General features: G+C 46.6%; 1 protein-coding gene across 1 annotated transcript in view; it reads left to right on the plus strand.

Annotated features, from left to right (window-relative positions):
- The window catches only part of LOC143793050 (cytochrome P450 4V2-like), a 187,142-nt gene that overhangs the window by 106,949 nt on the left and 52,391 nt on the right, over nucleotides 1–27,802 (plus strand). Inside the window, exons 9-10 of the mRNA XM_077279638.1 lie at nucleotides 19,373–19,507; nucleotides 19,593–19,772. Coding sequence (XP_077135753.1) covers nucleotides 19,373–19,507; nucleotides 19,593–19,772 — 315 coding nt within the window. The remainder of the gene's footprint in view (nucleotides 1–19,372; nucleotides 19,508–19,592; nucleotides 19,773–27,802) is intronic.

Here is a 27,802-nt window from a genome sequence, read left to right on the forward strand (position 1 = left end):
TGCGGTCTTTGACATGCTGGTGGAGGGCTGGGATGGCTTTTCTCGCAAAGAAGTGCCGACTGGGAAGGTCATAGCATGGTACTGCGTAGGCCATCAGGTCTTTGAAAGCTTTGCTTTCAACCAACCGGTAGGGCATCATCTCTAACAAGATTAGTATAGCAATGTGGGCATTCAAACCCTGTGTACGCAGATGAGAGGATGAGTACTTTCTTTTCCTAACGAGAAGTCTCTTGTAGGGTGAGCTGGACTGGAGAGCTGCATATGGTGGGACTAGCGGTGGTGGTGGTGGACATGGCGGATTGAGAGAGGGTTGGTGATGGTATTCTTGATGTTGGCCTACATACAGTGTTTCCTACTAATAATCTTGTGATTCCCTGACTGTTTGGCCTTGCGACGATACCCCCACATTTGCTGCTGGTGGTGTCTTAACCGGTGGGCTTACAGTGAGGGAAGCAATGTAGCATTGCTGACTACCTTCATTCTGAGCAGGTGCACCAACGGTACGGGACGTTTGGTAGTTAGTCCAGGCTTGCAACTGCATGCTAGTTAAATGTCTAAGCATGCACATTGTATTTAAATTTTGAAGATTCTTCCCTCTGCTAAAGGTCTTTGAGCATTTCTTACAGAAAACTTTTGACTGATCATTCGGATCTTGGTTAAAAAATTGCCACACTACACTCTTCCTACTATGGAATACCTATTCAGGCATTGCACGCTGTGCTACTTTCACAGGATGGCCACACTGTCCTAAAACTGTTTTTGTTTTTGACAAACATTTTTGGCCTGATACGGGCCTGCCAGATGACAGCTGTTGCGATGTAGATGCCTGCTGCGGATCATCCTCCTCCGCTTCTGAGCTACTGGCAGCAGCACCCTCTTCCCCCAATGGCTGCCAATCTGGGTCAACAACTGGGTCATCTATCACCTCCTCTTCAATGTCATGTGCACCTTCCTCTGTGTCACCGTGTAAGGTGATATAGCGTTCGGGACGGGGCACCATAGTCTCATCAGGGTCAGATTCTGGCTCAGTACACTGCGAGGGCAATGTAGTGATCTGAGTCAATGGAACAGCATAATTATCTAGCTGTGGCTGTGCATCAGTGCACTCCATGTCCGATTCATCTTGTAATGGGCAGTTAACAATTTCCCTTTTTAACCCAGGCACGGTATGTGTAAAGAGCTCCATGGAGTAACCTGTAGTGTCGCCTGACGCATCCTTCACTTTTGGTTTGGGTGAAGGACACAAGGAAATGTCTTGTTCCTGACCGGGAGCATCCACTGACGACTCGCTGCTTTTATATTTGGAACTTTCTGAAGAGGAGGCGAAAGAGCTAGAGGCTGAGTCAGCAAGGAAAGCCAAAACTTTCCTGCTGCTCCGGCTTTAAAAGCTGTTTTCCTGCTCCCAGATAAGGAAGCCTTCGAGGCCTTGTGTAGCCAGACGATGACGCTGGCTCAACACCTCCAGCCTTAGGTGCTATTGTGCTTTTGCCACTACCACCAGATGCACCACCACCACCATCAGTACCAGCTGGCAACCAAAGCCCACGGCCACGGGCTCTTCCACCAGATTTCCTCATTTTTTGGAAAATCTAACCGAAATAACAACCGTTATATGGTACTGTAAAACAAGGTAGAAGGTGTATATAAACTTGTTGAGAATTTAAATCTCCCTTTTTTTTTGGGAGACTGAACCAAAACTCAGGCCCTGTGCATAAAACAACACAATGTAAATGGCAGACAGTGGCTGGCTGATATATGACAAACTAACAGGACTGAAGTATATCCACTTTGTGAGAATTTGAATCTCACTTTTTTTTGGGGAGACTGAACCAAAACTCAGGCCCTGTGTATAAAACAACACAATGTAAGTGGCAGAAAGTGGCTGGCTGATATACGACAAACTAACAGGACTGAAGTATATCCACTTTGTGAGAATTTGAATCTCTCTTTTTTGGGGGGAGACTGAACTAAAACTCAGGCCCAGTTTATAAAAACAACACAATGTAAGTGGCAGAAAGTGTCTGGCTGATATACGATAAACTAACAGGACTGAAGTATATCCACTTTGTGAGAATTTAAATATCCCTTTTTTGGGGGAGACTGAACCAAAACTCAGGCCCTGTGCATAAAAAAGCACAATGTAAGTGGCAGAAAGTGGCTGACTGATATATGACAAACTAACAGGACTGAAGTATATCCACTTTGTGAGAATTTGAATCTCCCTTTTTTGGGGGAGACTGAACCAAAACTCAGGCCTGGAGCATAAAAAAACACAATGTAAGTGGCAGAAAGTGGCTGGCTGATATACAACAAACTTACAGGACTGAAGTATATCCACTTTGTGAGAATTTGAATCTCACTTTTTTTGGGGGAGACTGAACCAAAACTCAGGCCCAGTGTATAAAACAACACAATGTAAGTGGCAGAAAGTGGCTGGCTGATATACGACAAACTAACAGGACTGAAGTATATCCACTTTGTGAGAATTTAAATCTCCCTTTTTTGGGGGGGGAGACTGAACCAAAACTCAGGCCCTGTGCATAAAACAACACAATGTAAGTGGCAGACAGTGGCTGGCTGATATACGACAAACTAACAGGACTGAAGTATATCCACTTTGTGAGAATTTGAATCTCACTTTTTTTGGAGAGACTGAACCAAAACTCAGGCCCAGTGTATAAAACAACACAATGTAAGTGGCAGAAAGTGGCTGGAAGATATATGAAAAAATACAAGGACGGTAGTACAATTTCAATCTCCCTACAATGATCTCAGGACAAATATGGCAGCAATAAAAAGGACTGCTGCACACAAAAGTGTGGACAAATAAACAAGATAGCTGTGCAGAAAGGAGCAACAGGATTTTTGCTTTTAAAAAAGCAGTTGGTTTGCACAGCAGCGTGCAAACAGCAATGCAGCTATCAGGGAGCCTTATAAGGCAGCCTAATAAGCTACAGAGCTGATGCACAAAAATATAGCCTCCACTGTCCCTGCAAAAAAAGGTGGTGTTGGACAGTGGAAATCGCTACAGCACAAACCGTTTGGGGGTTAATCTTCCCTCCCTAACTATATCCCTTCTTCTGATGAAGCTGCAGCAACCTCTCCCTATGCTAAGATCGGCAGAAGTAAGATGGCAGTCGGCGTGCGCTCCCCTTTATAGCCCCTGTGACGCCTCAGAAAGCTAGCCAATCACTGTCATGCCCTTCTCTAAGATGGTGTGGACCGAGACCTATGTCATCACGCTGCCCACACCCTGCATCCTCCTTCATTGGCTGAAAAATGGCACTGAATGCGTCATACAAAACGCGACTTTGGCGCGAAGATCGCCGACCTCATGGCCGATCCCACACTAGGATCGGGTCGGGTTTCATGAAACTCGACTTTGCCGAAAATCGGCGATTTTTGAATTTGTCCGATCTGTTTCGCTCAACCCTACTGACAACTGAGGAACACATTCCTCAAAATGGAGAGGCAAGATTGCTGGTAAGCGGTGAGTGTGATCCGAGAAAAAAGGGAGCAGAATGAATCCTTTTTGAGAAATGAACAGGCCTGGGATAGACTCCTCGAGACAGCTTGATAAGGAATTACCACCGCCCAAGAGATCATATTGTCCTTGGGGATCCCCACTTCCAATGCAAGAGCAGGCGATGGTGCATGTGACACACGGAGTTATCGCCCATTTCTACATGTCAGGGGCTCCTCCGGCTCTATCCGAAGCTGGGTCACTTACAGCCTAGGCATCTTAGAATTAGACTCAAGGAAGCAGGTGGAGGCAGCCCCACTAGCCTCAAGTGATAGGAGTAGAAGAAGGGGACACCTGAAGAGGAGTACGGTATTAATCTCTTTATATTATTTTACTGGCTTTGCAAGTGTAGAAGGCGTACATCAACTACACTTTCAAAATATTTATGTTTAAAAAATTTTCTGGATTGAATTTGTCATCCATAGAGTATTATGTGCTTTGTATTACATTAGGATGGTATCTAAAACTAAAAAATACATTCAATTTTTTTTTCTGGATTCAATTTGTCATCCATACAGCTTAACTCAACTATTGTAACTTTAAATTGGTATCTAAAAATATAATAAATAAAATAAAATTCAATTAGTCATCCATACAGTTTAACGCAGTTCTTGTAAAACAAAAGAATTACATTTTTTCCTGGATTAAATCCGTCATTCATACAGTTTATAATTAGTGTTGAGCGATACCGTCCGATACTTGAAAGTATCGGTATTGGAAAGTATCGGCTGATACTGGCAAAGTATCGGATCTCGCCGATACCGATACCCGATACCAATACAAGTCAATGGGACTCAAGTATTGGAAGGTATCCCTGATGGTTCCCAGGGTCTGAAGGAGAGGAAACTCTCCTTCAGGCCCTGGGATCCATATGAATGTGTAAAATAAAGAATTAAAATAAAAAATATTGATATACTCACCTCTCCGACGCAGCCTGGACCTTACCGCTGTGAACCGGCAGCCTTCTTTGCTTAAAATGAGCGCATTCAGTACCTTCCATGACATCACGGCTTCTGATTGGTCGCGTGCTGCTCATGTGACCGCCACGCGACCAATCAGAAGCCGTGACTTCATCCCTCAGGTCCTAAATTCCTAGAAGGGAATTTAGGACCTGAGGGATGACGTCGCAGCTTGTGATTGGTCGCGTGGCGGTCACATGAGCGGCACGCGACCAATCAGAAGCCGTGACGTCATGGAAGGTGCTGAACGCGCTCATTTTAAGCAAAGCAGGCTGCCGGTTACTACCAGGGCGTGTCAGAGGGTGAGTATATCCCTATTTTTTATTTTAGTTCTTTATTTTTTACATGGATATGGATCCCAGGGCCTGAAGGAGAGTTTCCTCTCCTTCAGACCCTGGGAACCATACACTGGGAACTTCCGATTCTGATTCCCGATACCACAAAAGTATCGGATCTCGGTATCGGAATTTCGATACCGCAAGTATCGGCCGATACCCGATACTTGCGGTATCGGAATGCTCAACACTATTTATAATGCTTTGAGTAAAATTACAGTGGATTAAAATGATTCAAAACCACTTGTACTTGGTACAGTTCACAAAATCTTTCTGTTCCAAAAATTTACTTTTGTCATATGTAATGTATAACCTGCTTTGTGTGAAATTTTGCTGGTTTGAAATGTAAAACAAAATTGGCCTGCTACAGGTGTACATATTTGGTTTTACAAAAATTGACTATTGTCATTTACACTGTATAACTTGGTCTGTGTGAAACTTCATTGGTTTGAAATAAAAACAAAAATCTACCTGGTATAGGTGTACAAATTTGGTCCCTCGGTACTTGGTCCCCACTATTTCTCCTGGTGTGGTGTCCCCGCCTTGTAACAGCACTTACTGGGACTGTGCACTTAACAACCAACACATGAACAATGGCTTGTGGCCAGGGACACTACGTTTCACTGATGTCACACTGGATGAACATTGTGGAGGCTCGGGCCGAGTCCCACCCAGGCACGGTACATGTGCTACTGCCAAGGATTGCTGGCCCTGCTTCTATCAGGTTTTCCTCCACCTTCTACAATAGTTCCTGCACCCCCTCCTGCTTCACCTCATTTTCACAATGACGCCATCATCAGTGCTGATAATTGAACATGAAGCTTTGCATGGGGACCAGGCATAGATGAGGAAGACATGAGACAGGGAGATACTTCCAACCAAGCCTCATCTCATCTGGTCAGCGTGGATTGGGTAACAATGAGGGTATGAAAGTTGAGGAAGAGGAGGAATAGGAGCTGTCTTTCCTGTAACCCTTGTATTACATTCTTATTGGCTTAAAAAGAGTACTGGTTGTTCACCCTGCTAGACCCACACTACTAGAAGGACCTTGCATCTCTCCTTCCAGAGGTCTACTAAAAAGGTCCTATGTCAGAAGGCCATTGTGGAAAACATGTTGAAAAAATTCCCATCAGGCAATGCTAGCGGCAGGGGTCAAGCTTCCTTGCTCAAACAAGGAGGAGAGGTGAGGGAAACACACACTAGGTACAGCAGAGGCAGGGGTACAGTCTCAAAACCAGCCTCATGACACCCTCCCAGCATCCAGGCTCTGATAACCAGGTATTTTTGACAAGGAGAGAATAGTTTTTAAAGATGGTCAAGCAATACCTGGCTGACAAAAATGGCATACTTCATAATTCATCTGCGGCCTTCAGCTATGGGGTTTCAAAGCTGGACACCTGGCATGAGCTGTCCCTCTATGCCCTGGAGGTGTTCTGCAGCCCGGCTGATAGCATCTTGTCTGAGCGGGTTTTTAGTGCTCACAACAGGTCACAATGGATAGGTGCTTTCATCTGTCAACAGAAAGTGCTGACAGGCTCAATCTGATAAAAATGAATAAACCTTTAATTAGCCCTTACTTTTTCACACCAGCAGATGACAGCAGCACATAAAGTGGTTTTAATCTTCAATATTTCAATGAGGCCCGCCAGTCGTTGGGTTTCAGGTGTCTATGGATGACTAGATGACCCTCTTTATAATAATAAAGATAATATAATAAGCTTTTATGAGTGTAGAAGTGCCACAGCTACACTTTCTAATTTTTTTTATAAGGTACTTAAGTTGGTGCATTGAAGGCTGTATAGATGACCCTGCTTCTAATTTTTGACAGGCTTTGCACTGTGTGCAGAGCCTTTTGGAGTGTAGAAGTACCACAACTGCACTTTGTTCACAATATTTGAATGAGGCACTACATTTGATGTTTTCAAGGATGTATGGATGACCCAGCTTGCAATTTTTGGCAGGCTTTGCACTTCGTGTATAGCCTTTATGAGTCTAGGAGTGCCACTACTTGACAATTTTCAGGAGAATATGTATGAGGCCCTTCTTTATAATAATAATAATTTTATTTCTATAGCGCCAACATATTCCACAGTACTTTACATTTTCGATGGGACTTGTATGGACAATAATAGACATTACATAATAACAATAATCACATAAATCAACATATACCAAGAGGACTGAGGGTCCTACTTGCAAGCTTACAATCTATGAGGAAATAGGGGAGACCCGAAAAGCAGATGGTAACAATTGCCTGTATTGCACGCTCCAACCATCAATATTATAAATGAGGTGTTCACATAATGCTGCATGAAGCAGTCACCAACAAGTGTGTGAACACAAGAAAATAAAAAGAAAAAAGCCAGCTCACCAGACAGCCATAGGTAGGTGCACGGAACCTCCACGCCGATCCTCGTGGTAATTTGTAATAGTAGAAACGAAAATTGATTCCAGCTCCAAAATGTTTGAATAAAATTCAATCCTTTATTGGTAAATCTTTAAAACATAGGCTGCAATGCTCTCCATGACGACGGGAAACGAGCTACGCGTTTCGATCTATACAGATCTTTGTCAGAGCTACACAGACACAAACATACTAACATTATAAAACTACCACCAACCAATAAGCATAGGATACAAAAACCATGTGACTAAGGTCCTCCTAATACAAAGCTCGATCATTAAAAACTTTTGTTTTTGTTTTTAATGATCGAGCTTTGTATTAGGAGGACCTTAGTCACATGGTTTTTGTATCCTATGCTTATTGGTTGGTGGTAGTTTTATAATGTTAGTATGTTTGTGTCTGTGTAGCTCTGACAAAGATCTGTATAGATCGAAACGCGTAGCTCGTTTCCCGTCGTCATGGAGAGCATTGCAGCCTATGTTTTAAAGATTTACCAATAAAGGATTGAATTTTATTCAAACATTTTGGAGCTGGAATCAATTTTCGTTTCTACTATTACCAACAAGTGTGTGCATAGACACAGAGGGCTATTAAGTGCATGTAGGGTGTGTGAACAGATGATACGAGGATCCTAGTTTTGAAGAAAATTTTGTATGGGAAAAACAGGGATAATTATATAAATATGTTCAGGCTATAGGCCAGCCTTTATGTCTCATTCAGGGTGTAAAAATACTAAGGAATAAGAATAGCACAAAATAGGGTTTTATCTACATAAGTATCCAGGTTGATATATCAGAAGGTGCTCACCTGGCAGGACCGGACTGGCCATCGGGCATTTATTTCTGGCAAATGCCAGAAGGGCCGGTGGCAGTCGTGGGCCGCTCGCCAGCGCCGACTCCCCCCCCCGCCGCCGACTCCCCCCCCCGCAGCCGCATTCAACTATACCGGCGTCTATGATGCTGGTACAGTTGAATGCAATGATGGAGGAGAGAGCGTCTGCTGTCGCTCCCTCTTCCCTCATTCCCTGCTCTGCCTGACACTGCGGGTGCGCGATGACATCATATCATTGCGTACCTGCTGTGTGGCCGGGCAGACTGCAGCTGCTGAGACCGGAGCTAGGAGCAGTGCGGGGCACGAGGAGAGGTGAGGAGAGTGTTTTTGTTTTTTTTTAATATATCAATGATAACTGGATTGTGGGGCTATTGGGGGGGGGGACTGTATTACATTCTATGGGGACTGTGCTGCATTACATTCTATGGGGGCTGGCTGCATTATATTCTATGGGGGCTGTGCTGCATTACATTCTATGGGGGCTGGCTGCATTACATTCTATGGGGGCTGTGCTGCTTTACATTCTATGGGGGACTTATTACATTCTATTCGGGCTGACTGCATTACATTCTATGGGGGCTGTGCTGCATTACATTCTATGGGGGTTGTGCTGCATTAAATTCTATGGGGGCTGTGCTGCATTACATTCTATGGGGGCTGTGCTGCATTACATTCTATGGGGGCTGTGCTGTATTACATTCTATGGGGCTGTGCTGTATTACATTCTATGGGGGCTGTGCTGCATTAAATTCTATGGGGACTGTGCTGTATTACATTCTATGGGGGGCTGTGCTGCATTACATTCTATGGGGACTGTGCTGCATTACATTCTATGAGGGCTGTGCTGCATTACATTCTAATTCTATGGGGGCTGGTTGCATTACATTCTATGGAGGCTGTGCTGCGTTACATTCTATGGGGGCTGTGCTGCATTACATTCTATGGGGGCTGTGCTGCATTAAATTCTATGGGGGCTGTGCTGCATTACATTCTATGGGGGCTGTGCTGCATTACATTCTATGGGGGCTGTGCTGTTTTACATTCTATGGGGCTGTGCTGCATTACATTCTATGGAGGCTGGCTTCATTACATTCTATGGAGGATGTGCTGTATTACATTCTATGGGGGCTGTGCTGTATTACATTCTATGGGGGCTGTGCTGCATTAAATTCTATGGGGGCTGGCTGCATTACATTCTATGGGGGCTGGCTGCATTACATTCTATGGGGGCAGGCTGCATTACATTCTATGGGGGCTGTGCTGCATTACATTCTATGAGGGCTGTGCTGCATTACATTCTATGGGGGCTGACTGCATTACATTCTATGGGGGCTGGCTGCATTGCATTCTATGGGGCTGGATGCATTACATTCTATGGGGGCTGGCTGCATTACATTCTATGGGGGCTGTGCTGCTTTACATTCTATGGGGGATTTATTACATTCTATTGGGGCTGTGTTGTGAATTAGACTTTTTGGCTCCCTCTTGTGGTCACTAGTGATATGACACTTTGATATTCCTTCCCTTGCTTGGTACCCACCTGGCCTCGTTAGTCCAGGGGTGTCGCTATTTGAGCTTCCTGGATTTTCAGTCTGGTGCCTGGCATCGTTGTAATCAGATCCTTCTGTTTGCTCCTTTCTGCTGGTCCTGGTTCTTTGCAAAATTAAGCTAAGTCCTGCTTTCTTGTTTTTGGTTATTTACTGTGCTCTTATTTTTGTCCTGCTTGTACTAAATGTGATTCCTGATACTGCTGGAAGCTCTAGGGGGCGGATGTTCTCCCCCCGTGCCATTAGACGGTTCGGGGGTTCTTGAATATTCCGCGTGGAGTTTTTGTGAGGGGTTTTGCTGACCATATAAGTCATCTTCCTATATTCTGCTATTAGTTAGTGGGCCTCTCTTTGCTAAAAACCTAGTTCATTTCTTGCGTTTGTCTTTTCTTCTTACCTCACCGTTATTATTTGTTGGGGGCTTGTATCCAACTTTTTGGGGTATTTCCTCTGGAGGCAAGAAAGGTCTTTCTTTTCCCTGCTAGGGTTAGTTAGTTCTCCGGCTGGCACGAGACGTCTAGAATCTACATAGGTACGTTCCCCGGCTGCTGTTATTTGTGTGCTAGGTTCAGGTATATGGTCAGCCCAGTTACCACTGCCCTATGAGCTGGGTTTTATGTTTGCAGACTTCGCTATTTGTCTTTGAGACCCCCTGCCATTGGGGTCATAACAGGGCTGACTGCATTACATTCTATGGGGGCTGTGCTGCATTACATTCTATGGGGGCTGTGCTGCATTACATTCTATGGGGGCTGTGCTGTATTACATTCTATGGGGCTGTGCTGTATTACATTCTATGGGGGCTGTGCTGCATTACATTCTATGGGGGGGATTTATTACATTCTATTGGGGCTGGCTGCATTACATTCTATGGGGGCTGTGCTGCATTAAATTCTATGGGGACTGTGCTGTATTACATTCTATGGGGGGCTGTGCTGCATTACATTCTATGGGGACTGTGCTGCATTACATTCTATGAGGGCTGTGCTGCATTACATTCTAATTCTATGGGGGCTGGTTGCATTACATTCTATGGAGGCTGTGCTGCGTTACATTCTATGGGGGCTGTGCTGCATTACATTTTATGGGGGCTGTGCTGCATTAAATTCTATGGGGGCTGTGCTGCATTACATTCTATGGGGGCTGTGCTGCATTACATTCTATGGGGGCTGTGCTGTTTTACATTCTATGGGGCTGTGCTGCATTACATTCTATGGAGGCTGGCTTCATTACATTCTATGGAGGATGTGCTGCATTACATTCTATGGGGGCTGTGCTGTATTACATTCTATGGGGGCTGTGCTGCATTAAATTCTATGGGGGCTGGCTGCATTACATTCTATGGGGGCTGGCTGCATTACATTCTATGGGGGCAGGCTGCATTACATTCTATGGGGGCTGTGCTGCATTACATTCTATGAGGGCTGTGCTGCATTACATTCTATGGGGGCTGGCTGCATTACATTCTATGGGGGCTGGCTGCATTACATTCTATTGGGGCTCGCTGCATTGCATTCTATGGGGCTGGATGCATTACATTCTATGGGGCAGGTTGCATTACATTCTATGGGGGGGCTGTATTACATTCTATGGGGAGGGCTGTATTACATTATATGTGGGAGGGCTGTATTACATTCTATGGGGGGGCTGTATTACATTCTATGGGGGGCTGCAATACATTGTCTGGGGGCTACATTATATTCTATGGGGGCTGTATTATATTCTATGGGGAGGTGGGCTGTATTACATTCTATGGGGGGCTGTATTACATTCTATGGGGTGCTGTATTATATTCTATGGAGGGGCTACATTATATTCTATGGGGGCTGCATTATGCTCCATGAGGGGGCTACCATATATTATATATGCAGGGGCTGCATTATACTTTATGAGGGGGCTGCATTATATTATCTGGGGGTTACATTATACTCAGGGGGCTACAATATATTCTGTGGGGTGGCTGCATTATACTCTGGGGTGGCATCATTATACTATATGTGGGCTGCATTATACTGTATCGAGGACTATGGGGAATACATTATACTATATGAAGAACTATGGGGTGCATTATGCTATGGGAAGTGAATTGTACTACGTGGATGACAATGGTGGGGCATTATACTATATGGAGCACTATGAGGAATGTATTATACTATTTGGAAGACTGAGGAGTGTATTATACTATATGGAGGAATTGCAGTGTATTTTAATATATGGAGGACTATGAGGAGTGTATTATACTATATGGAGGACTATGGGGAGTGTATTATACTATATGGAGGACTGAGGAGTGTATTATACTATATGGAGGACTGAGGAGTGTATTATAGTATATGGAGGACTATGAGGATTGTATTATACTATTTGGAGGACTGAAGAGTGTATTATACTATATGGAGGACTGTGGCAGTACATTATACTATATGGAGGACTGAGGAGTGTATTATACTATATGGAGGACTATGGGGAGTGTATTATACTATATGGAGGACTGAGAAGTGTATTATACTATATGGAGGACTGAGGTGCACATTATAATATATGGAGGACTATGGGGTGTATTATACTAAACAAGCAAAATGCTGCCTATTCATCGAGTGATTGGATTGTTTATGTGGGAACAGAAATCCTTGTTCTCAGCAGCACATCGCCGGTGTAAACTGTAGTTGTGCTGCTGATAACATGACACTGTATGGGGACAGATTGATCTAATTGTGATTGTTCTGTTCCCTTCATTCTTTCTCAGTTGGTGTAAAGAGGCCGGGAAACAAGCGAATGACTTCAGTATTGTCAATCACACTCGTTTAGTGGCCTGAGATCAGCGCATGTAAATACAGCAGAAATGCTTCGCATGGAGACCAGGCAAGGATGATGACAGTTGCAGTTAGCACCCGGCGCCTGGGAATAGCGCTAACTCTACTGCTTTTCCCAGCTGCCAAAGCATTTAATTCTGGTATGTGTAATGATTTTTAGGGTTGATGTCAGCTGCGTAATGTCAGCTGCTATCAATCCCTGGTGTAAGTAATGGAGAGGTGTCTATCAGACATCCCCACTACTAGCCCAGACCTGGTGAGACCTAATGACTCTGAAGAGCGGTGACAGTAGTAACAGTACAGCTCTTCACAGTCGCCGAGCTCAACGCAAGACCCGGAATATCTGAAGAGCGGTGACATTACTGATGTCACCGCTCTTTCAGAGTCACCGGGTCTCGTGCTGCGCAGCAGAACCAAAAGTAGCTGTAGGCAAAGTTTATGGAGCATCAGAATGAGGTTCCATAGCCTTTGGTCGTCTCATCCCTTCATTATCTACGAGATCCAGTTATGTAGGTAAAGTAGCGGCTTTTCTTGGTACTGCAACTAAAAGCAATAAATAGGACTGAGCTGTAATGCTGGATACAGCTGTGATTATATGTTATATAGTTGTGTTACACTCCCCTCACTTCTTGTAACCTGCAAGTGTACAAAGATATTATATAGTCACCGTGTGACAAGTGGGCCTGTGTAACTTCAAATGCCAGGGCACTTCAATGCCAAGTCCCAGTCCGGCCCTGTCACCTGGTGTATGTATTTTTATTACTTGTAGTTTATACTTAACAGCTGCTGCAGATCCACTGGTCATGCCGTGAAACTGTGACCATTAGATATCCGTATTAAGAGAGTTTTTGTGGAGATTTTCTGTGCTGCTGGATTGTGGAGAGATATCAGTTCAAGACGGTGCCTTTAACTTTGAAACGTGTAGTAATGAATAAAAACCCACTATCAATTTATTAAACCTTATCTCGGTCAGACAGCTTTCCACAAAAAAAATCTCTTGATATTAATACAGGGTTTGTTAGTGGTCGAGTTCCCGCCTCTGCACAGGGGGAATCTCGGGCCACCTCCACTATGGTCTCCCATTCTTCTTCTGCCACAGTGGAGCCTGCTCAGCAGAGACATCGGTCCCAGCGTCTCGCTCAGTCTGACTCTGTACAAAGAGTTACTGCTGCTTTTCCTGCTTCTGCCATTGAAGTCAGTGCTGGGCAGTGGCGAGCAGATGCTTCTGGGACAAAGTCCTGCTTTTCTCGTTCTGAGCATGCCCAGTGTAAGATCTCTCAGTGGAGATCGAGGGTCACATGATCAGATACTGCAGCTAAGGCCATTGGTCCTTCAGGAAGGTCCTGTAGGTGCTCACGCTCTGTGGCAACCTCTCATTGGTCCTTCTAGGAAGGTCCTGTACGTGCTGCAACTATTTAAGGCTCACATGGCCGCACGGCCATGCGCTAGTATTGTTCTATGTTATGTGCTTTGCGCTAGTGTGGTCATGTGAGTTTGTGTTCAGGGACCTGGCTGAAATAAGCCCCTAGAATGCTGGCACCTCCGGCGAGGAGATTTTGTGTGAATGTATTCAGGGACCTGGCTGAAATAAGCCCCTAGAATGCTGGCACCTACGGCGAGGAGTTTGTGTGCATGCATGACCACTGACTGCTCTCAGTTGGGTAGTTAGCCTGTGCCACTGTGAAGTCAAACAGGGCGCAGTGCTTTGAGTTTCGGCTACTCTGTGAAGTAACAGGGTTAGCTCATACCGGCATATAGTTCCGCCGTTTGCTAGCAGCAGGTTCTCCTGCACAGTGGACCCCGGGCTGCGAACGCATCAGTTATAATAAAACCTCTATATTTACTCCAGTGCATTCCGCTAGCCCTAATATAATACTAGCTCCAGGGTCTGGCTAGTAAATGGCGGACATTCAGCAATCCTTGCGGTATATCCAGCAGCTGGAGGGTGGGTTGGCGGCTCTCGAGAGTTCAACCTCAGCTGTGGATGTTACCGCAGTAGCTGTACAGGCTGCTAGCGTGGCTGCAGCAACCTTGTCCACTGCCACCCCTGTTCCGACATTTTCGCGCCTCCCGCTGCCAGAAAAATTTTCTGTAGATAGCAAATCTTGTAGGGGATTCGTGAGTCAGTGCTCTATTTACCTCCAGCTTCTTGCTGCATGTTTTCCCACAGAGCGGGCTAAGGTGGGATATATTGTGTCTCTCTTGTCGGACAGGGCGTTGGAATGGGCTACGCCGCTGTGGGAGCGTGGCGATCATGTGGTGCAGAGTGCTCTGCTGTTCCTGAGCACTCTGAAACAGGTCTTTTTAGGACCTCGAGTCACTCATGACACGGCCCTCCAACTGCTGGCATTAACTCAGGGTGTGTCCTTGGTCAGCCATTTTGCCGTCCACTTCCGTACTTTAGCTTCTGAGCTGGAGTGGTTGGATAAAGCCCTTATCCCCATATTTTGGAGGGGGCTGGCTGATCACGTGAAGGACGCTCTGGCCACTAGGGAAATTCCTGCCACACTGGAGGAGTTAATAACTGTCTCTACTCGTATTGACCTCCGTTTTAACAAGCAGAGGTTAGAGCGAGCCCAGTGTAGGCAGAGGTTTCGGCTGGCTCCCACCTTCACCAAACCTCTGGAATCTCCGGTCCTGGTTCCTGTGTCATATGAGGCCATGGAAGTGTCACGAGCGGGATCTAAGTCCCGGACCGCTTGTGCACTCAAGGTCTGTCATGTTTGCCAGCAGTCAGGACATCTTGCCACCACATGTCCCCAGCGGTCGAGGAAACGTCAGCGTCTAGTGGTAGTAGGTGGAGGTACACTAGACACGGCGATGTTTGCCTCCAAATTGTCCTTTAAGGGGACAATTATTATAGGCTCATCCTCCCACTCAGTAGAGCTCTGCGTGGATTCTGGGGCGGAGGGCAATTTTATGTCTTCTGCCTTCGCCCAACGTCACGCAATACCCCGGGTTATGCTAGCTCAACCAGTAACGGTACAAGTGGTGAATGGGTCGACACTGCCCTCACAGATAACACACCAGACCATCCCTTTTACTCTGTCCATGTCGCCATCCCATCAGGAGATTATATCTCTGCTCGTCATTCCTGAGGGAATTGATGAGGTCCTGTTGGGGATACTTTGGATACGGTACCACTCTCCTCATATCGAGTGGTCCTCAGGCAGAATTTTGGGATGGGGTGAATCTTGTGGGGGTAGGTGTCAGAGGGAGTGTGTTCAGGTTGCTGCTACAGAGGTACCTGCAGATCTATCCTCTCTCCCCAAGCAATATTTGTCTTATGCGGACATGTTCTCCAAAAAGGCGGCGGAGACCCTTCCGCCCCATCGCCTCTATGACTGTCCTATTGACCTCTTGCCTGGTGCTGAGCCTCCCCGGGGTCGAGTCTATCCGTTATCTCTCCCGGAGATGGAGGCAATGTCTCAGTACATTCAAGAGAATCTGGCAAGAGGGTTCATCAGGAAGTCAGTGTCACCTGCTGGGGCTGGGTTCTTCTTCGTGCAGAAGAAGAATGGGGAACTGCGTCCATGCATAGATTACAGGGGTCTTAATGCCTTCACCGTTAAGAATAAGTATCCTTTGCCCTTGATATCTGAGCTCTTCTATAGGCTTCGGGGAGCATAGGTATTTACTAAATTAGATCTGTGGGGTGCTTACAACCTGATTCGCATCCGTGAGGGGGACGAATGGAAGACGGCTTTTAACACCAGGGATGGGCACTATGAATATCTGGTGATGCCCTTCGGGCTCTGTACTGCCCCAGCCATTTTCCAAGACTTTGTGAATGACATCTTCCAGGATATGCTCTCCACCTCGGTCGTAGTCTATCTGGATGATATTCTCATCTACTCTCCAGATATTGACTCCCACCGGAGAGATGTTTGCAAAGTCTTCGACCTCCTATGGGCAAACTCCCTCTATGCCAAGTTGGAGAAGTGTATGTTCGAGCAGGAGTCCTTACCTTTCCTAGGCTATATCATCTCCTCCCAAGGATTGGCTATGGATCCTGCCAAACTACAGGCTGTGATGGACTGGCAGGAACCCCATTCTCTTAAAGCAGTGCAGCGCTTTATGGGGTTCATTAATTATTATCGCCAGTTCATTCCGCACTTCTCAACTTTGGTAGCTCCCTTGGTTGCCCTCACCAAGAAGGGAGAAAATCCCAAATTGTGGTCTGAGGAGGTCTCCAAGGCCTTTAACTCCATAAAGTCACACTTCGCTAGCACTCCCATCCTACATCGCACTGATGTAGATAAGCCTTTTATCATGGAGGTGGATGCCTCATCTGTTGGTGCTGGAGCAGTCCTCTTCCAAAAGGATGCTCAAGGTCGGAAGCATCCTTGCTTCTTCTTTTCTAAGACCTTCTCACCAGCAGAGAGGAATTATTCCATCGGGGACAGGGAGTTGCTAGCCGTGAAGTTGGCTTTCTCGGAGTGGAGACATCTCTTGGAGGGAGCTCATTTTCCCTTCCAAGTCTTCACAGATCATAAAAATTTGGTGTACCTGGAGACAGCCCAGCGTTTAAATTCTTGCCAGGCCAGATGGTCCTTGTTCTTCTCCCGGTTTCATTTCACCCTCCATTTTCTTTCTGGGGAGAAGAACATTCATGCCGACGCTCTCTCTCACTCCGTTGTGTCATCTGTGGAGGAGGAAGAGGAGCCTCGGCTTATTGTCCCCACTGAAAGCCTGAGAACTGTGGCCCCAGTTTCGCTAGAGTCTGCCTCCGGGCAAGACTTTTGTACCATCCAGTTTGCGACTGGAGGTTCTCTCTTGGGCACACTCGTCCAGGGTGGGTGGACATTTTGGTTCCAAAAGGACATCTGAGTTACTGGCGAGGACATACTGGTGGCCGCATATGGCTCGTGATGTCGCAGACTATTTTTGGGCGTGTGTCTCTTGTGCCAAGAACAAGTCCCCTCGGCAATGGCCAGCTGGGTTGCTTTACCCTCTGCCGATGACAGAGAGGCCCTGGGAGATGGTCGGGATGGACTTTGTGGTGGGCTTACCCAAGTCTCATAACTGCACCATTATCTGGGTGATCACCGACCATTTTTCCAAAATGGTTCATTTGGTGCCTCTTCCACGGCTACCTACTGCACGGGCTCTGGCAGACCTGTTCATCAAGCATATCTTTCACTTACATGGTATGCCGGACAAGATTGTCAGTGACTGGGGTCCCCAGTTTGCGTCTCGATTCTGGAGGGAGCTTTGTCATCTACTCAGTATTGAGTTAAATCTCTCCTCGGCTTATCATCCCGAGACGAATGGGTTGGTTGAGAGGGCCAATCAGACTCTGGTTACTTATTTACGACATTTTGTTTCTGCCAGGCAGGATGACTTGGCATCCTTGTTACCGTGGGCTGAGTTTGCCCTTAACAACGCTGTAGCCGACTCCACCGGTCAGACTCCTTTCCTCCTTAATTATGGCCAACATCCGCGGGTTCCTGTGCCTATGCCCATGTCCTCTGCTGACTCCAGGGTGGCAGACTGGGCAGTGGAGGCATGAGACATTTGGGACCGCACTCAGGATGCCATCGGGGCCTCCAAGGAGAGAATGAGGTCCTCCGCCGATGCACATCAGCGCCCTGCCCCGACCTTTGCTCCTGGCGACTTAGTGTGGCTCTCCGCTCGTAACATCAGGCTGCGTGTTGAGTCCACTAAGCTTGCACCTCGCTACTTGGGTCCCTTCAAGGTCCTCGAACAGGTTAATCCTGTGGTCTGCCATCTAGCCCTTCCTCCATGCCTAGGTATCACCGACACCTTTCATGTGTCCCTCCTTAGGCCCGTATACATGTCCCGGTTTTCTGAGTCGTCTGACGGGACATCGGGTTCGTCTATGGACGATTACGAGGTGAACGCTATTTTGGGGTGCAAGGTGGTTCGTGGCAAAAAATTTTTTGGTGGACTGGAAGGGTTACGGTCCTGAGGATAGGTCCTGGGAGCCTGCTGAGCACATTCGGGCTCCGCAGCTCATTGCTGCCTTCGAACGTAGCGAGGCCCAAGGAGGGGGGGTAATGTTAGGGGTCGAGTTCCAGCCTCTGCACAAGGGGAATCTCAGGCCATCTCCGCTGCGGTCTCCCATTCTTCTTCTGCCGCAGTGGAGCCTGCTCAGCGGAGACGTCGGTCCCAGCGTCTCGCTCAGTCTGACTCTGTACAAAAGAGTTACTGCTGCTTTTCCTGCTTCTGCCATTGAAGTCAGTGCTGGGCAGCGGCGAGCAGACGCTTCTGGGACTAAGTCCTGCTTTTCTCGTTCTGAGCATGCCCAGTGTAAGATCTCTCAGTGGAGATCGAGGGTCACATGATCAGATACTGCAGCTAAGGCCATTGGTCCTTCAGGAAGGTCCTGTAGGTGCTCACGCTCTGTGGCAGCCTCTCATTGGTCCTTCTAGGAAGGTCCTGTACGTGCTGCAACTATTTAAGGCTCGCATGGCCGCACTGCATGACATGACCACTGACTGCTCTCAGTTGGGTAGTTAGCCTGTGCCACTGTGAAGTCAAACAGGGCGTAGTGCTTTGAGTTTCGGCTACTCTGTGAAGTAACAGGGTTAGCTCATACCGCCATATAGTTCCACCGTTTGCTAGCAGCAGGTTCTCCTGCACGGTGGACCCCGGGCTGCGAACGCATCAATTATAATAAAACCTCTATATTTACTCGGTGCTTTCCCCTAGCCCTTAACAGGGTGTGTCTGAGTTCCTAATTTTTGACACTTTTTGCTTCCTTCATAAATTACACTGAAATTCCAATTTTTTAATACAACATTCATTTTTTTTGTATGTGCTACAATTTTGAAAATGAAGCCCTTAAGGGTAATTTAAATAGACATGTATTTGATATTCAGAGATATATTTGACACAAAAGAAAAACTCAGTAATATACTGTATTTTGATATTTAGATGTTAATTGCAAGTTGTTTTTCTCTAAAAGTTTTCTTGAATATATTTTACATATATCAGGTGAATCTGATCGGCCTGTCACAATGGAAGATTTGAAGAACCTACGATATCTTGAAGCAGTGATCAAGGAAGCCCTGCGTCTGTTTCCATCAGTTCCTTTCTATGCCCGCACCATTTGTGAAGACTGCACTATCAGTATGAGTCTCAGATCACATTCAGTCATGTTACCACATCAAAACAAATGTTAATTTTTCAATGAGAAATTATCTATTTTTTTCAGGGGGATTTAAGGTCCCTAAAGGAGTTAATGTGTTAATTGTTCCTTATGCATTACACCGAGATCCGGAATACTTTCCAGAACCAGAAGAATTTAGGCCACAGAGGTTTTTTCCAGAAGCTACAAATGGTCGCAACCCCTATGCTTATATTCCATTTTCAGCAGGACTCCGAAACTGTATTGGTAAGTAAAAGTTAATACTTATTAATGATGAAGTAAAATGATAAATCTGATATATATCCAGTTGAAACCAGAAGCTTACATACACTATATAAAAAGACACAGATGCATGTTTTTCTCAATATCTAACATGAAATCAGAATAAACCTTAACCATTTTAAATCAATTATGGTTACCATAATTATTATTTGCCAAATGTCAGAATAATGAGAGAAAATGAATGTTTTAAGTAATTTTTATTACTTACTCCAAAGTCAAAAGATTACATACACTAAGAATAATTCTAGACTGCCCATATGATGATGTCATGTGTTTGGAAGCCAAACCAAAGTTTTTTTTGGCAACATCTGAGTTAAATAGAGACACAGATATGGATGTATTTTAATCCACACCTGAAACACACTGCTTCTTTGTGTAGCATTATGGGTAAGGGTACTGTCACACAGTGGCACTTTGATCGCTACGACGGTACGATCCGTGACGTTCCAGCGATATCCATACGATATCGCAGTGTCTGACACGCTACTGCGATCAGGGACCCCGCTGAGAATCGTACGTCGTAGCAGATCGTTTGGAACTTTATTTCGTCGCTGGATCTCCCGCTGTCATCGCTGGATCGTTGTGTGTGACAGCGATCCAGCGATGCATTCGCTTGTAACCAGGGTAAACATCGGGTTACTAAGCGCAGGGCCGTGCTTAGTAACCCAATGTTTACCCTGGTTACCAGCGTAAAAGTAAAAACAAACAAACCGTACATACTCACATTCCGGTGTCCTTCAGGTCCCTTGCCGTCTGCTTCCCGCTCTGACTGACTGCCGGCCGGAAAGTAAGAGCAGATCACAGCGGTGACGTCACCGCTGAGATCTGCTTTCACTTTACGGCGGCACTCAGTCAGAGCGGGAAGCAGACGGCAAGGGACCTGAAGGACACCGGAATGTATGTACGTTTTTTTTTTTTTTTACTTTTACGCTGGTAACCAGGGTAAACATCGCTCGGCATCGTTGGTCGCTGGAGAGCGGTCTGTGTGACAGCTCTCCAGCGACCACACGACTTTCCAACGATCACGGCCAGGTCGTATCGCTGGTCGTGATCGTTGGAAAGTTGCAGAGTGTGACAGTACCCTAAGTCTAAATAAATCAGCCAAGAAATCAGGATGAGAATTGGGGACTTGCACAATTCTGGCTCATTCTTGGGTACAATTTCAAGATATCTGAAGGTGCCACGTTCATTATACACAAATACAGATAAGATGGGAATGTCCAGCCATTATGCCGTTCAGGAAGGTGACAGGTTCTGTGTCCCAGAGATTAACATATTTTGGTCAAACATGTGCATATCAACACAAGGAGAAAATCAAAAGACCTTGTGAAGGTGATGGCGGAAAATGGTAAGAGTGTGTCAATATCCACACTGAAACAAGTACTGTATCAACAAGGGTTGAAAGGCCACTCTGCCAGGAAGAAGCCATTATTCCAAAAGAAACATAAAAGAGCCAGATTAATGTTTCCAAATGAACACAGGAACAAAGACCTTAACCCCTTCGTGCCATGCGCCGTAATAGTACGGCACTGCATTAGTGCCAGCCGCAGTACTAGTACGGCGCATCGATCACCGCGGTCTCGCGCTGAGCGCCGCGGTGATCGGGTGCGGGTGTCAGCTGTATATGACAGCTGACACCCCGCAGCAATGCCCATGATTGGCGCTATCGCCGATCGCGGGCATTTAACCCCTCTGATGCTGCTGTCAATAGTGACAGCGGCATAGAGGGGGATCGCGCAGGGACGGGGGCTCCCTGTGCTCTCCCACCGGAGCAACGCGATGAGATCGCGCTGCTCCGGTGACCTGGAAGGAGTCCCAGGATCCAAGATGGCCGCGGGACTCCTTCCGGGTCATTTACTGACCTGGCTTGCCGGCGCCTGCAAGAGCTGCTGAGAGCAGGCACCGGCAAGCCTCTGCTCTTGTGTGTGAGATCGATGATCTGACAGAGTGCTGTGCACACTGTCAGATCACCGATCTGTGATGTCCCCCCCTGGGACAAAGTAAAAAAGTAAAAAAAAAAAATGTCCACATGTGTAAAAAAAAAAGAAAAAAAAATCCTAAATAAAGAAAAAAAAAAATTCCCATAAATACATTTCTTTATCTAAATAAAAAAAATCACACAATAAAAGTACACATATTTAGTATCGCCGCGTTTGTAATGACTCCACCTATAAAACTATATCACTAGTTAACCCCTACAGTGAACACCATAAAAAAAAAAAACAAGGCAAAAAATAACGCTTTATTCTCATACCGCCAAACAAAAAGTGGAATAACACGCAATCAAAAAGACGGATATAAATAACCATGGTACCGCTGAAAACGTCATCTTGTCCCGCAAAAAAAAGCCACCATACAGCATCATCAGCAGAAAAAAGTTATAGCTCTCAGAATAAAGCGATGCAAAAACAATTATTTTTTTATATAAAATAGTTTTTATTGTGTAAAAGCGCCAAAACATAAAAAAATTACATAAATGACGTATCGCTGTAATCGTACTGACCTGAAGAATAAAACTGCTTTATCAATTTTACCACACGTGGAATGGTGTAAACGCCCCCCTAAAAGAATTTCAGGAATTGCTGGTTTTTGTTCATTCCGCCTCCCAAAAATCGGAATAAAAAGCGATGAAAAAATGTCATGTGCCCGAAAATGGCACGAATAAAAACGTCAACTCGTCCCGCAAAAAACAAGATCTCACATGACTCTGTGGGCCAAAATATGGATAAATTATAGCTCTCAAAATGTGGTGATACAAAAACTATTTTTTCAATAAAAAGCATCTTTTAGTGTGTGATGGCTGCCAACCATAAAAATCCGAAAAAAAAACGCTATAAAAGTAAATCAAATCCCCCTTCATCACCGCCTTAGTTAGGGAAAAATAATAAAATTTTAAAAAATATATTTATTTCCATTTTCCCGTTAGGCTACTTTCACACTAGCGTCGGTACGGGGCCGTCACACTGCGTCGGCCCGACGTACCGACGCATACTGTGCAAGCACCGCACAACGGGGGCAGCGGACGCTGTTTTTCCACGCATCCGCTGCCCCATTGTGAGGTTCGGGGAGGTGGGGGCGGAGTTCCAGCTGCGCATGCGCGGTCGGAAATGGTGAACCGTCGGCACAAAAAAAGTTACATGTAACGTTTTTTGCTGCCGGCGGTCCGCCACAACACGACGCAACCGTTGAACGACGGTTGCGACGTGTGTCAATACGTCGCAATGCGTCGCTAATGTTAGTCTATGGGGAAAAAACGCATCCTGCAGATGACTTTGCAGGATGCGTTTTTTCGCCAAAACGACGCATTGCGGCGTATGCAAAAAAACGCTAGTGTGAAAGTAGCGCTAGGGTTAGGACTAGGGTTAGGGCTAGGGTTAGGGTTGGGGTTAGGGCTAGGGTTAGGGCTGGGGTTAGGGTTTCAGTTAGAATTGGGGAGTTTTCACTGTTTAGGCACATCAGGGGCTCTCCAAACGCGACATGGCATCCGATCTCAATTCCAGCCAATTCTGCTTTGAAAATCTAAAACAGTGCTCCTTCCCTTCCGAGTTCTCCTGTGCGCCCAAACAGTGGTTCCCCCCAACATACGGGGTATCAGCGTTCTCAGGACAAGTTGGACAACAACTGTTGGGGTCCAATTTGTCCTGTTACCCTTGGGAAAATAAAAACGTGGGGGCTAAAATATCAGTTTCGTGGAAAAAAATATATTTTTTATTTTCACGGCTCTGCGTGATAAACTGTAGTGAAACACTTGTTGGTTCAAAGTTCTCACAACACATCTAGATAAGGTCCCTGGGGGTTCTAGTTTCCAATATGGGGTCACTTGTGGGGGGTTTCTACTGTTTAGGTACATCGGGGCTCTGCAAATGCAACATGACACCTGCAGACCAATCCATCTAAGTCTGCAATTCAAACGGCGCTCCTTCCCTTCCGAGCTCTGCCGTGCGCCCAAACAGTGGTTCCCCCCCCATATATGGGGTATCAGCGTACTCAGGACAAATTGGACAATAACTTTTGTGGTCCAATTTCTCCTGTTACCCTTGGGAAAATAAAAACGTGGGGGCCAAAATATCATTTTCGTGGAAAAAAATATATTTTTTATTTTCGCGGCTCTGCGTTATAAACTGTAGTGAAACAATTGGGGGTTAAAAGTGCTCACCACTAGTGTTGAGCATTCCGATACCGCAAGTATCGGGTATCGGCCGATACTTAGCGGTATCGGAATTCCGATACCGAGATCCGATACTTGCCGTGTATCGGATACCGGAATCGGAAGTTCCCAGATTCAAACTGCACAAATTCAGCCAATGAGAATGATTCCAAGTGTGGGCACATCCTGTTCAGCATGGAGGGCATGAAACTACTGGCATGGCTGTGATTGGCTGCTGAAATGATGTCATGATGCAGTTTAAAAGTCGCTGGCGCCATTTTGCGCTCACTCTGCTGTGAATTCAGTTAGTGACAGGACGCTGTTTGCTGACTGAGGGCCAGTTTAGAGATAGCGATTTGCTTCTTTGTGCTTTTCAAAGGCTAATTTAGCAACCGCTGTGTTCACCTACTATTCACCTTGCTTTTGCCTTGTAGCGCTGTTTTCACAGCGATCTGCAAGGTCTGTGTGTGTGTGTGTGTGAGTGCAGCCCACTCTCTAGTCTGAGTGCAGCCATAGGCCATCCATAGCTGGTTGTATTCAGTTCAGGGAGGGTGGTTCATTGCCTCATATTGTTTTTTTTTTTTTTTCAAGTAGTGTAGTCTGCTGCTCATTTTTTCCAAAAATTCCTATTAGTGTCTTTCCACCCGTCTCCAGCTAACTTGTGGAAAAACACTACATAGGATAAAGTAGAGGAGGGTTTTTGGGCCTTGCAGCGCCGTTTACGGCTGTCTGCACGGTCTCCGTGTGACTGCAGCTCGCCCTGTAGTCTGTGAGCAGCCATAGCCTGGTTGTCTCCAGCTCAGGGTTCTTCACTGCGTCATACCGTAAAATCAATTTTCCTTTTGTTTTAAGTAGTGCAGGCTGCTGCACATTTTTTCAAAAAATTCCTATTAGTGTCTTTCCACCCGTCTCCAGCTAACTTGTGGAAAAACACTACATAGGATAAAGTAGAGGAGGGTTTTTGGGCCTTGCAGCGCTGTTTACAGCTGTCTGCACGGTCTCCGTGTGACTGCAGCTCGCCCTGTAGTCTGTGAGCAGCCATAGCCTGGTTGTCTCCAGCTCAGGGTTCTTCACTGCGTCATACCGTAAAATCAATTTTCCTTTTGTTTTAAGTAGTGCAGGCTGCTGCACATTTTTTCAAAAAATTCCTATTAGTGTCTTTCCACCCGTCTCCAGCTAACTTGTGGAAAAACACTACATAGGATAACGTAGAGGAGGGTTTTTGGGCCTTGCAGCGCCGTTTACGGCTGTCTGCACGGTCTTCGTGTGACTGCAGCTCTCTCTGTTGTCAGTTCAGTCCCCAAAAAATAAATAAATAATAAAGTTCACCAAACACACCAGTGACACCACTTAACATTTGTGTAGGCCACATTAGCTCATATTAAAGTCTAGTCCACACTTTATAAAATTAGTGTTTCTTATACCTGTTAGGAATTGTTCAGGAATAAGCACACAAAGCCGTTAGTACTTTTCTGCTTATCTTTATCAGTCAACCAAGATGAAGAAGGCAGTGAGTAAGGCACGTGGGCGCGGGCGCGGAGCAGGGAGAGGACGTGGGGATTCTGTGCCTGCTGCGGGCACCGGTGACTCATCAGCACCCACTTTCACCAGGGAACAGTCCTTCATGCGCAGCTTTGTCGCAGAGCGCCGTACACCGCTGCTGCGTGAAGAACAAATTGAAGCCGTTGTCGGATGGATGGCAGCTAATGCATCAACTTCAATTAGTGCCACATCCTCTCAGACACAGAGCACTGGAAAGCAGCCATCTGTCTCTTCACCACCTGCCAAATTGCCCAGGCAGACAGAGAGCCCAGGACAGGAGCCATCTCTACTTCTGTTCTCTGAATCTCTTGGCTTGGAAACAGGGGGCCAGCCAAGCAGCATTGGAGAAATGGAAGAAGAGGCAGGGTGCAGTGATGCCCAACAGCTTTTTCTCTCTTCCTCTGAAGAGGCGGGTGGGCCAGTGCTTCCGGTCACCACATCGCAGGCCGCATCCGCTGATGATGACACTCAGGTGCCACTTTCTGGTGCGTGCTCTGCTGCTGAGACTACCCAGGAGGAGCAGTTGGGGGCAGAGGGTAGTGTAGATGATGAGGTCCTTGACCCATCTTGGCGTGAGGGACAGGAAGGTGGTGGGAGCAGCTCTGAGGAAGAGATTCCCCGTACGGCCCAAAGAGGGAGAGGGAGGGGGAAGACTGCGGATCCTGCAGCCTCCGCTTTGGCACCCATTAGGAACATGTCTCTTCCAAAAGCCAAAAAGGGCGCTCCCAAGACTTGCAGTGCCTGGTCCTTTTTTGACACAGTTGCAGATGACATTTGCTATGTCAAATGCAAGGTGTGTCATCACAAAGTAAAAAGAGGTCGAAATGTCAGCAACCTCAATACCTCCAACATGTGGAAACATGTGCGCAACAGGCACGCGGCGAAGTTAGAAAAACACACTGAAGAGCTAGGCCAAACAACAGCGGCAGCTACCACCTCTTCAGCTCGTATTGCCTTTTCCTCCAGCTCACACGCAGCTGGTTCGGCTTCCTCCCAGGATCGCCGTGGAAGAACCTCTGGCCCTGTTGTCCAGAGACCCGCTGTAATTCCACCCGCAGCACCACGTTCCCAGTCATCCACACACTCCCAGCCCAGTGTACAGCCATCGGTAGTACAGGCATGGGAGAAAAGGCGGCCTTTCTCGTCAAACCACCCACGAGCACAGGCTCTGACTGCAGGCATTGCCAAACTTCTGTCACTGGAAATGCTGTCATTCAGGCTGGTGGAGACTGACAGCTTCCGTGACTTGATGTCATTGGCAGTCCCACAGTACAATGTGCCCAGCCGCTTTTACTTCAGCAGGCAAGCCGTCCCTGCCCTGCACAAGCATGTGGAGGGACACATAAAACACGCGCTACTGAATGCCGTCAGTAGCAAGGTCCACCTCACCACCGATGCGTGGACCAGTCAACATGGACAGGGGCGATACCTTTCCCTCACTGCCCATTGGGTTAATGTCATTGAGCCGGGTACAGATCGTGCGAGTGGCGCAGGACGTGTCCTGCCCACTCCAAGGATTGCAGGAATCCATTCTGTACGCATTGACTCCTCCTCTTACACCAGTTCCTCAGAATCATTGCTGCAGGAGCCGTCACAGTCCACCTCCACATGGACCCGTGATGAACGTTTACCTGTTACGACCGACATGAGCACAGCCGTGGCCAAACGTCAACAGGCCGTCTTGAAATTAATTTCTTTGGGGAATCGAACCCACACAGCGCTGGAGCTCTGGAATGCCATCAAGCAGGAGAGCGATGTGTGGTTTGTACCAGCGAATCTCCAGCCAGGCATGGTAGTGTGTGATAATGGCCGAAATCTGGTGGCAGCTCTGGGCCTCGGCAACCTCACTCACATCCCATGTCTGGCACATGTGCTCAATTTGGTCGTGCAGAGTTTTTTGAGGGACTATCCGGATCTTGATGCACTGCTGCACAAGGTCCGCCTAGAGTGTGCTCACTTGCGGCGTTCCAGCACGGCAAAAGCGCGCATTGCGGCTCTGCAGCACCGACACCACCTGCCAGAACATCGCATCACATGTGACCTACCTACCAGGTGGAATTCCACGTTACATATGTTGGAGCGGTTGTGTGAGCAGCAGCAAGCTGTAATGGAGTACCAGCTGCATCAGGCGCAAAGAAGTCGCACTCCGCGCCGTTCAGACTTCACAACCACAGAGTGGGCCACTATGAATGACGTCTGCCAGGTTTTGCGTCCCTTCGATTATTCCACGCGGATGGCGACTGCAGATGATGCACTAGTCAGCATGACTGTCCCCCTTATCTGCCTGCTTGAAAAATCACTGCAA

The sequence above is a fragment of the Ranitomeya variabilis genome, chromosome 1, assembly GCF_051348905.1.
Source record: "Ranitomeya variabilis isolate aRanVar5 chromosome 1, aRanVar5.hap1, whole genome shotgun sequence".
NCBI lineage: Eukaryota > Metazoa > Chordata > Amphibia > Anura > Dendrobatidae > Ranitomeya > Ranitomeya variabilis.